The 16536-nt window shown below is 39.6% G+C and overlaps 1 protein-coding gene across 1 annotated transcript in view; it reads right to left on the bottom strand.

The window, feature by feature from the left end:
- EHBP1 (EH domain binding protein 1) overlaps positions 1-16536 on the bottom strand; it is a gene marked incomplete at its 5' end in the record, with an annotated part of 222802 nt that overhangs the window by 121568 nt on the left and 84698 nt on the right. Inside the window, 4 exons of the mRNA XM_084262567.1 lie at positions 5828-5950; positions 6652-6756; positions 12755-12894; positions 14871-15052. Of these exons, the coding sequence (XP_084118693.1) occupies positions 5828-5950; positions 6652-6756; positions 12755-12894; positions 14871-15052 (550 nt within the window). The remainder of the gene's footprint in view (positions 1-5827; positions 5951-6651; positions 6757-12754; positions 12895-14870; positions 15053-16536) is intronic.

Genomic DNA, 16536 nt, shown 5'->3' with positions numbered 1-16536 from the left:
TGAAAAGATCACTGCACCTGCTCATCAATCTGTTGTTAAATTCACATTATCATACCTGAACAAAACTTGCTGATAACTTACAAGCAGCATTCACCAAATATTGCTAGAAAGAATGTCAGTAATTTTTCCTGAAGTTAAAAACATTCAGCTAAACAATAAAACTATGCTGTAAGCTTTTATTTTTAATTTGCTTTTAAGTATCTCCTGGAAATGATGAGTTAAATGCCTGTTTAAATCTGATAAGTTTTAAGGGGCAATGCAAATGGTTTTTGCAATTCTTTCTATTTCAACACTATGGATCAAGTGCTGTAACCCTAACTAGGACAAAATTCTTTCTCGTGTTCATTGGCTCAACAGTAACCACAGGTTTGGCCTTACAGGTGCAACACTGCAGATTAGCGGACAGAGACCTCTGGCTTATAATAAATCAAAACATTTCACAAAATCCTACATATGGGCTAAAATAAAAAGAAGTTCTACTAATTTTTAAGTTTCAAGACACTTGTATAGGCAGAATTTTTCAGGGGTTCAACTAAAAGCCACTTAACTGGCTGCTCATTTTCTTCACACCTGTCATCACTATTTTTTTTTTGTCCACTCTGCTTCCTTCATTCCATGTCTCCACAGAGGGAGGGTCCCCACCAGAACCCAACCAGGCTATCTCCCATAGGACCTCTGAAACCATTTAGGACTAGATTTTATGGCAAGCATTGGTCATAATTTGGTAAGCCTCTCCATCACAAATTAAATTGCTAGGACAGTGACTCAACAACATTGCTTTTAAAGCCACAGCCACGGTTACAGGTTGGATGGGGCCCTGGGTAGCCTTGTGTAGATCCAGGCCTAGAAGATGTTGGCCCTGCCTGTGGCAGGGGGGTTGGAGCTCTATGATCCTTGGGGTCCCTTCCAACCCAGACCATTCTATGATTCTATGATTCTATGATTCTACTTTCTTTATAACAAAGACACTTTATTTTCTCAAGGACCTGATGGTAGTGCATTTTTTGGGGAGCTGAACATACAACAGTTTAAAAAGGGCTTATTTCCCTCTTCAAGCTTACTTTACACTAAGGAGTCAACGCTGACTTCTATGCTTCCCCTTAAACATCAATCACAGCTGAAAACACAGGACTCCAGTCTCTACTTAAACTAATTTTTGTAATGGCTGTTCTCTACACCAAGATAAGGAAAAAACAGGAAAAGAAAAAAAGATGACGTTTGCAGTTTGGCACTTCATGGGTCAAACCCACAACAACTTTGTATGGTTAAGTAATAAAGCCACAGGGTTAGGAGTGACGAGAGGAGAGGTAGAAGTATTACTACAACAGAAGCACCAACTGCTCTTGTGCCAGATTCTGGAAACATTACTTGCCCTAAACTCTGCTGACAAACACTGCTCGTGATAGTAATCACTCTGGCACTACCTATCTGCACAATCAGCCTTCTAGTTCCCAGAGGATCTCCAAAAATCACCCTGCCCTTCAACCCACTTGCCTTTTGTAACGCAAACATATTGTGACACATCCCTTAAAACCAAACAAAACCCCCACCAAACATTACACACGCCACTTTCCCCTTGGCAGAGGATGAAAGAACAAGCCACATGAGAAAGATATTTAGTTATGCCATTTACTGCACTACTGGCAGGCACACAGTCACGATGGTGATGTGAGAAGCATAACAAACATCAGAGAATAAAAATGTAACTTCCCAGTACTTCTAGAAAGCATAATGATTGGCATCCTTATAAATACTGATGATTTTCTATTACTGTTATTAATACACCAGCAACACATTACATTTCATTAAACAATACAAGGAAAAGGGACAGAGTAATCATTTTCCTCTACATTGGTTCCTGTACTGCTCTCCTGAGTACTATTCTAGGAGGACTCTGGAGTTTGGTACTGTATTGTAGCAATATTTTAATTTGCAGTGTAACACATGCTCAGAATTATACATATAAAGAAAAGAAACACCTGGGTAAACGCTGTTAAAATGGGGGGGGACCAGTACTAACAAATAGTTACGTCTACATCTCAGGTGTGTTGCAGGAAGCTTGTATTGGTCATATACCACTTAAGAAAAACAACTGGAGCACTGAAAGCATGTTGTTGTTTTCTATTTTCATTTGTTGTATATGTTGACTTCCTTAAGTAAATTATTTTTCACAAAAATAAAATGATTTTAGAGTTCTGCTGTCACGTGACTAAAAGACAATCCAAAAGGCAGCCCTCATATGATCACCTACATATTGTCTAATATAAAGCTGTAGGGATATACTGCTCAAATAGGTTATCTTTGTTTTTTCAGATTTCTAATGTCAATCTGACCTACTACATTCAGAGGGAATAAGCTTGATTGTGACACATCAATCAAGAAATGCAGCTGAAGATTTTTTTTTGAGGTGGGTTGTCCATGTGCATATTCACTCCACTGCGTGTAAGATCATTTACACTAAGGACTTTCTAAACCACAGCTGCACCCGGAGGTGGCTTGTTGATAACCCTCTGCCATGCACCACACCCAGAATGTGCACATGGACACTGGGAACACTCACGCCTTTAGTTTCTCTTCACCCCACATTCCGAGGGTTAGGTGATTATGGGATTAGGAAGACAGAGGGAAAGTAGCTGGTTTGTGAACAGGCCCAAGAACTATCTGTCTAGGAAACAAATATCTACTGGCAAGTAATCCTCCTTTCTCTTTGAGTGACTGTCAGTACATACACATCCATACCTTGGCTAGCTCTACACACCTTCTCACTAAGCACATAGGTTACAGGCCTGATAGGAATATCCCTGGAACATCTCTGCCAAAAGGCACATCCTAGCCATCTGATGGTGAAGTACGCGGGAAAGGACCTCCAGATGGCTCCTCTGCACATCTTGGGGGACTTAAGTAACAAATTATATGGAAAGACTCTGAAATTTCACAAAGTCTACATTGAAGATTTTGCCTTGTTCTGATAAAAGATAAAGCAGACTAACACGTAGTGCATAGAGAAAGACTTCATCCCCGCACACAAAAAAGGTTAATCTATTTAAGCAGATCTCAAGACACATGAAAACAGGTAATGTGACTCTCTAACCCTGCAGGAAAAAGTCAGCCTTAAATTCCTGAACCTCTGTCATGCTCCCAGTGGCCACCAAAAAGGTCAAATTCACTTAGGAATGCAAAAGCAAACAAGTGGTAATAGTCTCAAAGAGCTTCCTAAAAAGAGATGGCAGCAATCAAAGTTCTACTAATGTCTCAGAGTAGAAGAAATGTCCTAAACCACGAAGGAATATGCCTTTGGCCAAATGGGAAACAAACAGGGCAGCCTTCTGCTGAAGTAAAAGCTTTAGAAAAGCCACACCAGGTGACCCACTCTCAGTCTGACAGCCTGAAATGCCTTCATCTTCCACTTGGTTCAGTGCTCCAGGAAGTCATACTGCTGTCACATGAAACTGACAGCAGCTCCCTCTCTCCCAAATAAAAAACACCTTATGACACAGGAGGAAGAATCTAGTGACACCCTGTTTATAAGCATCACTGTCATGTTATTGTACATTGACTGTTACATGATGGTGACAATGTGTGGGAGGAATATTTGGTATGCACACACCCAAACTCCTCAGCATTGCTGCCCACAGCTGTGTAGTTGGGACATTTTTGGGGACCCAACAGCCTGAACCCTGAGACTACCCAACTACACAGAACAGATCCGCAGGAGCAAAGAGTGTCCATGACTGTGACTGAGAACAGCATTAAAGGCTAGATGCTACCGAAGAGACCAGAAAACTGACTGGAAAGTATGGCCCACATATATCAGGAATCTTTTGGGAACATAAGCAGACTGGAGCCTTGGATGCAGGCTGCTCACAGAAGAATCACAGAATCACACAGATTCACAGAATCTAGAAGGGACCTCTAGAGACCATCTAGCCCAATCCACTGCCTAGCAGGTTTTGTGTGACACATCCCTAGGACATGTCACATAGGAACGCATCCAGGTGGGTTTTGAAAGTCTCCAGAGAGGAAGACTCCGCAACCGCCCTGAGTAGCCTGTTCTGGTGCTCTGTTACCCTCACAGTAAGGACATTTTTCCACGTGTTGAGGTAGAACTTCCCATGTTCCAGTTTATATCCATTGCCCTTTGGTCCTATCACTGAGCACCAGTGTCAAGCTACTTCAGTACTAAGAAATGCCACCAGTTTATAACTCCCTGCTCCGGAGAAGAGAAGGAATCGATTCTTAGTCCCTAATATTTTGTGGTCAGAAGACCTGCTGATTTCTGCCAGTGCAGGTTCTCTCTGGAAAGAAAGCTGGGTTTGGCAAACAGCAGTTTATGTAGGATGGGACTTGTACAGCTGTCTCCAAGGAGAGGGGAGCTCTTCTTTCTAGAGGAGAGAAGGAAGAAAGGAATATAGGCTACTTAGAAGAAGGTGTATATGGACAACTAGACGGATGACAATAGATGTTTTATATCCTTGGTTATTCTGCCTCCTTCCCTGACCCTAAGGGAATTCACAGGCAAGGAGCAGACAGGAAAGAAAGCCAAAGATCTGGACACCAGAACCTAATCCATCTATATCTATAAAGCTGAAACAACTAACTGCAGCTCTAGAAACACCTGAAAACTTTATTATAAAGGAGAGAAGGCACCTGAGATACTGATTTTATGGCTTCAATGGCCAAAGACAGAAGATAGTGCAACCTCCCTGTTTGAGAAATACAGGCTGCAAGACTACACCACAGCTAAAGTATGACAGGACTTAGATCACCACCCACTCTGGCCTCTGTGGATTTAGAAGGCAGAAAAGCAGTGCTGTGAGTAAACATTCAGCTTGTCTAGAGGACAGTAGCCACAGATGGAAACTGCAGCCCAGAAATGCATTCTCATTAGACCTGACATTAGAAATCCCATGGCTGTAATCTGGGCTGATCCTGCTCAGTGGCATTGTTCTCCACCACCACTATGGAGTCAGTCCTAGGATTTGGTTGAAGGTGGTAAATGCTCCTTAGTATTTTCTGTGGGAAGAACAGTCTTGAAGCTTTGAATGGAAAAGGTTAAGTACAGCTTCAAACTTGGGAAATTGCTATGGGTTGGCATTGCAAGCAACTGTAAACTAAAAAAGTCATACACACTCTTTTTTTTTTTTTTTTTTTCTGATGGCATCAGATGGAAGCCTGCATCTCTGGACATAGAGACGAGGACAGCAGAGGTGCTTGCTGTCTTGGTGCTCCTTTCTGGTTCTATGGCCAAAGTCTTATCAGACTAAAAATTTACAGGGGTTGTATTTCTCACTCAAACAGAACAAGAAAGGGCATGTTGGTCTGGAAATGGTATTAACGCCTACCACATGGTGCAAGGCGCAATGCCAGAAGGCTTAGCTGAGGAAGCCACAGAGAAATGAAAGAGACACAATTAAATTATAATAGTGAAGATTAGTGCTAACCAAGAATAGTTGTGAAGCAGTGAAGACTGCAGTAAAGGAAGTTCAATACAAAGCAGCATCCATGTGGAACGGGGGTGCTTCACAGCATGTGTCACTCATTGATACGACACGAGGCGAGTACCATTAACTTACCTGATACATCTAAAAGTCTCTGGTTCAACTCTTACCTGGCAGTCCCAAGTGGCAAAAACACATACAGATGTGACTCGAAGGATAAATCCATGTTCCAGTGGCAAATGGATCACTTCTATTGCTACCTCAGTACTCTATGCAATGATTGTGCTTTATCAAATTAACATTTTTCATTTGTAGCACTACAAAAACCAAAATAATTTTTCATCAAGCATTTGCAACTACATATTAATTATGTAAGAAAAATCTATTACCTTCTACATCAGGGTCTCCAAATGGATTTAACTCTGCCGTGTCAGGATCGCCAAAAGGGTTTGTACTAGAGTTGGCCAGATCTTGCTCCTCTTCATCCAGAAAATTAAGCTTATTGATAAGCTCTACAAACAAGTTGGAATATTGTTTTATTACAGATACCAACCGTTCATATAACATATATCAAGCTCAAAAACCCCTGTATTGACAGTCCCTCGAAACATTGCACCAGGGTACGGTACAAACTGCACCACAACTAAGCTAATGCACTTCTGTAAGGACACTGACAAAGGAGAAAAAAGTGAAATGAATGAGACTTCTATTTGCTGATCAGAATGTTATGTAACAGAAAGGACTACTAAGCCTTCTATTATCTCCATTAATTATCTTCATTAAAGAAATGTTGCTGAACATCTAACAAGCTAAATACGGTGATTTCCTTTGGGTTGTTCAAATACATGTTAACAACCAGTGGGGAGTTTTAATTTTTGGATGCACGTAAAATCAGAACGGGGACATTTTCTTATGTTACACAGGTCAAGTATTACTGACTCTACAACCAATGTTTCAGGCTTGGGGTCTGGTGGGTTTGGGTGGGGTTTTTGTTGCGATTTTTTTTTCTTTCTTGTTCATTATCAGATGACAACAGAGCTGCAGAGGAGATAGGTTCTTTCTCTATCATGTTGTTACCTGTTGGACGCACTACAAATTACTGAGAGTCATGCTGGGTGGAAGCACAGAGATAAAACTGACAGCTGAATACAAGCAGGAGTCAAAAGGTAACAGGTCACAGTAAATACAGACAATCAGAAACAGAAAGAAAGACCTTCAGAGGAACTGGCTGATTTAGCTGAAGGCATATTTGCTCGCTTTATGCAGTCATCTTGATCTTCATCTAAGCTGCTCAGAGCATTCAACTGGTTTACAATTTCTGTAAATAGAAGCCAGTCAAGACAAACGTAAGGCAAGGGCATTTAATGAAACAGAAGTGGAATGAACATTGTTACTAGAGAGAGAGTGAGGGAGAGAGAGAGGGGGTAAAAGAGAAGACAGTTAATTAAAAGAATACAGTTAGAATGAGTCCTTGCAACGATATACCTACAGCAAAGCACCTATGTAGGTACATACCTCAGTGATAATTTAATAAGAAACCCAGTTAACAGACATAAACAAAACCATGCCAGATTCCCGGTGTCAGCAACGGTAATTAGTTTTATGAGGAAGAGTACGACCATCAGTTCCAAATTTAGATGTACTAGGTAGAATTTAAAGACCTTTCCTGCCCATGATGAAAACCTGAACTGTAAACCATTGTCAATCAACAGAAAATAGCCCCAAAATAATTTACCTTCCCCCACAAACCATTAAGGCTACAGAAAACTAATACATATATGTGCACTGTATACATTTTATTCAACATTTACAATCTGTCACCATTAAATTCTGACCTATGACAAGCTGAAGTTATCGAATAGTTCCGTAAGATATGATCAGTATCGTGCTATCACAATGGATACTGAACGCATGTGTTGGCTGAATTTGCCTCTGCAGTGCTATGCCAGTAACATCCTGCTGTGGTGAAATCCTACTTCACTGTCTAGCTACAGTGGAGAGCTGTGAAGTGCCACAAACTGCTAATTTTTAAAACATACTAATGTTTAATTCTAGCCAAGTTGTTGATGGGCTTCAAGAATCCTCGGTAATTCTAGAAGGAAATAAAGAAAGAAACACCGACTAGGTCTTAGTGGCTTCTGACCCAAGGGGAAAAATTCCTCTCTGATCTCCCCCTAAAGTAGTCCCAACCACAGCATCTGACTAATGCAGTTTCTGTAGTAATGGGGATTGAGCCTGGGGCATCTCTGAAAGACCTCAAGCACAGGTTCATTAGAGAGAGGACAGCCTTCCTTGTCCTTCCAGCTGACAAACAGGTGGGAGAAAACTGTGCAGGAGAGATGATCCTGCTTGTTCAATCCCACTGCCCCTCTGACAGGCTTTTCCATCTCTGGACTTTTCCCAAAGAAATAAATGCATGATGTCTTCTGGTGTAGCCAGTGAAGTTAAAGCCCTGCAGATGCATTTACTGCACACTTCTCATGCCAATCATTCTTGGATTTCCTTTAAACTTCAATTTCTGATGCACACAAGAAGCTACTCTGTAATGCTTTTAGTTCACTGCTGTTTTGAACTTGACTTTTGCTCATGTACCTTTTGTTTGGGAAAGCAAACATTTGCCACTGACTCTGGTACAATAATCTTTGTTTTATGAACTAGTTACAAGGAGCATAGTATTGGACCAAGGTGGAAACTGAGTAGTACTGTGACTCTCCCAACTCATCTTGGTGCTTACAGCCACCCAGAGCCGACTCAGGCTTTTTCACAGGGCAACACCTTCACCAGCTGACACACTGACACAACTCCTACTTTCATGCCATCACATGAAAGAACCTGAAGCCAAAAGCAGAGTACAGAACCTGAAAATATTTCAGTCACATGGTTACAAATGTTTCTTCCAAATTTAAACTGCTTTACAAAGATATGCAGTCTGCAAGCTACCAAGTAAAATGATCCATTCTGCCAATATTTATTGGACGTCATGACACTAATAAGGTGACAATAGAATTCCTCTTAACTGCACCTCCTAACAGTTCTTGACATTAAACCAAAAGTTTCTTTTGATGGATTACAATTATATCTATCTACACAGACCTAATTTCACCATTCTTGTTTCCTGATTTTTAGTTCCAACAAACAGGGCTATTGCCTTAAAAATTACACCAAAACTGCCCCAAAGTTTTTAACTTTCTCACTATAATATCACATATATACCACCTTAGAGATCCCAACAATATAATACTATCTTCTGGGAATTGCTAAGACTCAAGATACACAATGGAAGATATGGAAGATACCTAGCTGTATTCAAATAAAACAGAGTTGACCTTATAAAACACCAGTACAAACGAATTACTAGTTTAAAAACAGGCTGATATGCTGACATGATTTACAATTTATTATGCCAGCACGTAGAAAAAAAAAGAAACAAAACCCAAAACAATTATAATTCCATTTTTATTGTCAGAAAATAACAAATTAAGTTCAGAGCTTTAAAAAGAGGGAATTCTTTGATGTGGTCTGAATCACCTGGTCCCATCTGCCAACCTAAACACCCATATGCACTACAATGTTTCTCATTATAATATTAAATGGTTTATGTCATATTCTGGAGTGTGGAAATGGTAGGTTGGAGATTTATGTCCTATATTATCTTTTATAAATCTTATTATCTACGAACATATATTAGCTTGTTCTACAAGCATGTCATATAAATCACTGGTTTGGGTTTGCTTTTTTTTTTTTCCCATTCTTCTCTCTTGCTCTTTTTTTAAGCAGCTTGGTGCTACTGACGGAAAATACGAAACCCATCAGAGGTTTACATGAGCGGTATGGTTTTGCAAAGGGCAAGAAAGGGTTACGTATTGCTCTCCAGAAGCCTGCTCTTGAAACAGGCTGGAATTCAGACTCCTGCAATAGGGAGCACATGGGTGTGTTGCTGAGCCCATGTGGTGCCCCAGGACTATCAATTGTGCCCCTGTGCAGATGGAGCAGGAGGCAGCTATTAACTTCAGCACGAGGCTCTAAGTATCAATTAAAATACTACGAGAAGTTAGGTGTTTATTACTAGCCTAAGTTTGTGAGTTACGAACCACATTTCTTCAAGTATGTTGGAATACCTTGTGTTCAACTGAAGACTAAGTACAGGACAATTCTGGGAGGTTTAAATTAGCCTTATATTTCTTGTGCAGAAACAAAATATTTCAATGTTTTTTTGTGGCTACAAAATTTTTCAACTTCACACAGAACTGTTAGGTGGAGATACAGCTTTTACACATGAAAAAATTTAACAAGAAATATTGGGAAAGAAATGGGGGATTTTTAAAAAAATTAAAATAGTGCTTCAAATAGAACCTGTCTTTCAGCTTGATCTGAAGGTCAGTTGTATGGCAACAGCTCCTATATTGACCACACCAAATTCCACAGTACTTTTGAGGTAGGTCACTGTTGCGCCACTTATTTCATACCTGAAGTATCTGTTTAGAGGCACAGGTACCCAAAGTTAGGCAACACACCAAGGAAGAGAAGTGGCATTTCCTAACTCACCTGCACCATCTACAGCCCCATTCAGCAGGTCTCCCTTTTCTTCTGGCATTGGATATATTTGTCATCTATAAAACTGAACTTTGGGCCAAATAAAAATTTAACTTTCATACACTGCAGAAAGGACCAGTGGCTGTGATAAAGATTTGCAGCACCTCTTCCAGCTGTGCTTTGAGAACAACATTTCAGTCATCAAGTCAGCCAATGTTTCTGTGACAGGACCTCGAGTCAAAAGTAGGGTAATCATCTCTTCTGCGTTACTGCTTAGGCTTTCTCACAGCGTGCTTACAAACATTGCCCATGGAATACACTCCCACCGCCCCTGTGAAGCGGCTATAGCCAGTATCCCCATTTTACAGTTGGGAAAACAGGCACACAGAGGCAAAGTGATTTGCCGCAGGGGACTGAGTCAGTGAAGGCATTCCAGCTTGCTTGGCTGCCAACACCCTAACATGGCAACAGATGAGAAAATGTTGGGAGCAGCAAGCTTTCAAAAGGGTTATGTAACTTCCTCAATTAACTTTATGGGATTCTGTGAACACAATTATTTTTGAAAGAAATTTTAGAAAGAGTACTTCACTACATCAGTTTTATTCCATTCCCTTCTTTCTATATTTTTTTTAAATTTTTTTTTTTTACAGTAATTCCTACCTCTTTCTCCCCTGGTTCCTCAGCTCTTCTCCTTATGTTTTATTAGTTTTTCCCATTCGTTATACTTCTTACAGGTGTGACTCCAACAGCCAATGAAATCAGTCTTGAACACATGTTGAAATAGATCCTTTACATTTTATTTATTCATGCTTACTGCCCTATCTTTTCTGTTCTCCCATGTGCTTGTAAAACTACGTGCACTCATTCTCCTTCAACATCCCTCTCATCCCTCTCCTTTTCTAATGTGGGAAAAGTTAGCCAGGCTAACAAAAACTACTCAACTGTTGCAGCCAACACAAAATGTCCAAGGCCTACCCTTCCCCACTCAGGTTCCCTTCATAATGCATCAACAAAAACCCAACACAGCCCTCCCAATCCTGTATCATTAGAAACCAGTACAGGACAGGCTGAACAATGAGCAGGTTTAGTGTAGTTCCAAGTATTTATTGGTTCTGCCTTTCACGTAGGTATTGTAATGTTTCTTAGAACAGGTAATTTTGGCCTTGACAACAACAGATGGAAAAGCTGAAATGCCTCTGAAACAACACAAGCTAGACCCTTCTGTTGCATACACCCTTCCCCATCTATATCCAGGAATTCTCACTACATAGCCAAGGGATACTGGGCAGGCTAGTCTAATCTGTATCAGCTTTCTGCTTGTTCAGGAATTGTTTGTTGGCTTGTTTAGATACTGAACAATGCAAAATCAATAGAGCTGAGGAGCAAGATCTGCTATTTTACAGCAACTGTCCTTTTGCACGTGAGTTTTCTGTAGTAGTCCTCAGTGCAATATCTAGGCATATCTTAACACTTCTGCATCATAATTTATATAGACTTTAAGTAATTTCTCCTTTATGTGCCCTTCTCTACTCTGTGATTGTCAAGTGGCCTGGTGAATGTGTCAGGTTTTGTTTTGTGTTCTGACCCACACCTGAATTATTGTGGTTACACTGGGAAAGGAGAAGATGACTTTGCAGTCTGACTTCATTGTGACCAGAATGTTATATCTCTGCTGCCTGATCAAGAGTGTATTATCTCTGGTTCTCAAATATTTCCTTCTGGACTTTCCAATCTGCTCTGTGCCAGACACATACAACGTAAGTAGAGATGTGGTGGGGGTACAAAATGTTCAATTGAATGTGTAAAGCACAGAGTAAACATTTGCATCCTTTCACAACAATAAAGTAATAACTGCTTGAGGCTGAACCTTTCAGTTGCAACGAAAGCTCAAAAAAAGAAGTGATGGGGGCAATGTTTTGTAACACCGAACTGAGGTTCCTCTGGATTTTCAAGAACACATTTGACAATTCACTTCTCTGATTGGGGTGCTCTTCCCCACCTTCAAGAAAGATTCCTTTATTTCAACAGACTTTTTTTAAGAGCACCGACAGGTATGAAGGCTGGCACCAGAGGTTAATTTGTATTTTCCCAAGTCTTTTACACTAAGAGGTCCCAGAGAAGTAATCTGGAGCAGTACTACATGATGATCTCTACTTACAATTTAACATCATCTCATCCTGATCTTACTTGCAATGATTATTTCAGCTATCCTGGACACATAAGCATTTTCATCAGCCAACAATTTAAATGTGGTTATACTATCTCACTTCAAACAACCTTACTATCAAATTCCGTTAAACCCCTTTAACAGTCTCCTGAATTCTCTTCCATGAGACACTCCCAACCGAAAAGCCGAAGTGCACTGCCTGGAATTACTACATTCTTGAGCAGAACCTCAGCACCTACCCCCAGCACTATTCATTCTGCAGTTATCCTCACAAACTGTCTCCATAATTTCACTTCAGCTCATCCTCTTGCCTTCTCCCTCACCAACCCCTCCCCTCGGTATCTTTACTCCTCTGTTCATACTGTCTCCTCTTTTCCTTCAAACACAATACTTAGTGTATTCTCCAGGAAAACAGGAGACACACACAAATCAGTGCTCTTAAATTCACAAACATTAAACTTCGTTGAGTTATGGATGGGTCCCTCTTTAACCAAACAAGCATAAATTTTCTTTTATTCTGGATTGCTAAAAATTAAAGTATAGGATAAAATCCAGGTAACACACCTGGCAATAAGTGAAGTGAACTATATTTTACCATCCCTGTGGCAAAACCAACCTGTAATTTTTGCAGCCTTTTCCTCTTGATTCACTCTGTTTTCTTCATCATCTTCATTATCTTCCTCAAAATCATCTAGATTTCCAATATCAGCTTGTTTCATGCTCATCAAACTAGCCAGGCTTTGCATGTCTTCATCCCTAAGTAACAAATTTCAAGCCAGGCATTAAAATGCAGTCTGTTAATACCACATCTGATAATACCACATTATTAAAAATCCTTTAGATATTTTTATGCTTGCATTTCTTCAGGGAGGTCTCTGATCTCGGATCTGATCTTGAATATAGTGAAAGAATACAATGAATATGCTGATGTATATTAATTCCTGAAGGAAAAGTTTTCTAATAACTAAATTCTAAAGGATACAAACAGTCCTGTTGCACATTAAGAATCAATATAATGACTGCTTCTCAAAATTTTAAACCGATCCAGGAGTGCTTGCAAACACTTATCTGGTCTCCTCTGGTTGAAGTGAAAATGCTTGGTCAGACCTACAGTCCATAAGCTGCACATGATACCTCTTGCTACATTTATTCAGAACTCCCTACACTGCTACAGAAATTAAAATCTCTTTTCTAAATATCTGAATTCATTAAAAAGATTAAAAAAAAGTTACATATCAATGGCCAGTTTCAATTCTTATTTGACTATACCTCCCTATGTGTATATATCTATGTATCTTTGACATACCTATACCTTTCATATCAAATATGTGCTTGACAGAAACATGACAGCAGGCAAAGATTCAGAAAAACGGCCTCACTACCTTTTCTTGCATGTTTATGTATGTGATACCTAAATTTTCTAATTTTTAAGTAGAGGTTCAGTCTCTGTTTGCACACACTGGAGATCAATGCTTTCAGAAACAGCAGATTTTCAATTTCTGCCCCCTCCCCCCCCAAGTCCCTGGTTCAAGGCAATATTAAAGCCCTGTTATTAACTTACAGTTAGGTAACTTAGTCTTCAGTCCAGAACCTAACAATTTCAACAGGAAGAAGGAATACACGCTCCAAAATGGATCATCATTTACAAATCATAGCCTCAAAAACAATTTACAAATTATAGCCTCAAATAGCACAGCTATTTACCCTATAGTTCAAGGACTCTGGTTATTCAAAAAAAAAAAAAAAAAAAAGAGGGAAACAGTAATAGTAGTTAATTGCAATTAATGCATCTATGGATTTCAAAGCATGCAGGCAAAAGGTCTTTTTGTCTCAGAATGTGTGCCTTAGCACAGCAGTCTGGAAAGCTGTTCCTGCAACAGTTTGGGGGCACTTGTATTGCAGTGGGCCATGTGTACAAGGTGCATTTAGTATACTGAAAGCTAGAATTAAGCCTTTAGGTGGTTTTGGTTTTTTTAAGAGGTAAAAGAACCACTAATGCAGTAGTTCCCCCATCTACCCCTTTTCATTCTGCCATTTTCATGTTTCCCTATTCTAGACAGAAACAGCATGGGTGACCCACATAGGTTGTTGACATCTGACATCCTGAGTGTGACAAAAACTGCAGGGGTTCTGCAAAAATAATCTCTATCCTCCAAAGACTATTGAAATATGGGACAGAAGCAGGCAAGTGAGTAGGGGGAATAGTAATCAGCACCCAAGCAAACTCTTTTCATAGGATATTCTTGTCCTCAACACAAAATTTTACTTCTGTCCCCACTCTTCAGCACCTTGCAAAACTTTGTCCTTCTTTCATTCTTTCTGAATTAGAAACAGGTGAAATAGAAATAGGTTCTCCTTCCCAGATTTCCCTTTCAGCCTGCTAAGGGCATTGTTGGATGAACACACACATGCACACAAATGTACACTCCTGCTGATTTCAAACCTGTGGATATTTTTAAGCTGCTGTTATTTAAAATGTCTGTAAAGGAAGAGGACAAGCTGCTTGTCTCTGAAGAACACAAGACTACAATCAGAGAAAGAAATGACTATTACTCAGCTAAGAAACTAAGTATGGCAGGAATGATAGGTATGCTGAAGGATACTCTCAAATTCTGCCATTCTATATAGAAAGAGCTCTTTATCCAAAGAATTCTTTGAAAAGCCACACAAAGCAGACTATCTGGTTTAAAAAAAACTAACAACAAACAAAAAAAACCCTATCAAACACTTACGTGGCTTTTCCTTCCCTCAGGAAAATACAAGACAAAGAGAACTGTAGTGTGGCAGATACCACTTTTTTAGACAAAGGCTTGAATTTTAACTTGACGTCTGTCTGTGTAGGCATTGGGCTTGCATACTGCTTCATGTTGATGCTGCTGGTGGCAAGTGCTTTTCTGCGTCCAGAAGGAGATTCCTGAAACCAAAGCAAAATGAAAACCAATGTAAAAGGTGCCATTACACTAAAAATTGTATGTGCATAAACTGAAAAATACCCTTACTAAGTCTGAATCATTCTTTTTCTCAAGTACACAAGCCGCAGTCATTGCTATGGACCTTTCTAGAGACAGAAACCCTTTACTTAAATTGGGTCAGGCACTAGTGGTGGTCTTTGAGGGCTTGAGCCTGTAGTAGCATCCACAGGAGACACCTGTTTAACAGAGCGGGAATGTATCTCCATTCCTTTGGATAGCAAACTAGTCTAGTTTTGTCCAAACTTGGGTAGTCCTGGACTAGGCCTTCTAAGCTATGGAGGACATGGGTTTGAAACATGTATATGTTCCTTTATGTAATGGTATGAGGCCATGAAATTAATATTTTGAACCACTATCTGTTTTCAATGCTCAAATATAATGCCTGAATATTTTTGAAAACAATGGTACTTTTCAGCAGTGTTATACATGTACTATCAAATGTGAAAGGTTTCTGAAATTAGGGTTGGCAGCGCGTCCAAAAATATTGATAAAAATTGTGCAAGGGAGAAAAAAAAGAGATAAGAAAACAATGAACATCTAAGTTGTATTTCAAGATAAAGGTGGTGCTCACATTTAATAATTCAGACAAATTAATCTCAAATGCATCTAAGAATCTACTCTCTTGTTCCATCAAATATCCACATCAGCAGCAAATGAATGACTATACATAATAAAGCTCCAGTAACAAAAATAAAACAAAAAAGCCCTCCTGTTAACTCTTTTGAAAAATGTTCTCACAGTAGGAGTACATTTTACTGCAGTTGACAATTTGTGTTGAATACAGAATACTAATTCAATCAAAACATTCAGGCATCCTTTTTCAAAGTACTTGACATTTCTGCCCAGTAGAATAAGTCAGAATGTAATATGTCATCCCTAAAGAATACCTTGTTTAAAAAACTAGCCTTATCTGTCAGATTATGCACTGCAATATTATACAGAACTATTAGTGCATGTAGATACCTTATGAATGAATTTCAAAAATGCATCAAACACTTGAGAAGGATTTAGGCCCTCTCAGAAGAAATACTTAAGAATATGCAAATACTCTCAACTGAATCAAGTTGAACAGATGCGACTATCACAAACAATACGAGTGCTCTTTCCCCGGGCGCAACTGTCAATCACAGAGCAAGATTAAGGTCCAAGGTTCTGACAATGTGTAAAATGGAAAGTATGATCAGGGAGTTTCAATTATTACACAGATACGAACAACAATAATCTGTTAGTGTACTATACCTTTAGAATAACTAAACATTACAAGTCACTGTACTGAATGGAAGATTCGCTGCGGCGCCTGTTCAGGAAGCAACGTGAGAGACATGGCGCTTCTTTTTTGCAGGTTCTCCAGGTGAATGTACATAAACAGTCTGCATCCTAACAGCAACTTGTTTCATAAAGCTAAGTTTTCAATATTCATACTATG

Source organism: Gallinula chloropus (assembly GCF_964237585.1).
Source record: "Gallinula chloropus genome assembly, chromosome: 3".
Lineage (NCBI taxonomy): Eukaryota > Metazoa > Chordata > Aves > Gruiformes > Rallidae > Gallinula > Gallinula chloropus.
The sequence above is the reverse complement of the archived record's forward strand: the minus strand, read 5'-3'. Positions and strand labels throughout refer to the sequence as shown.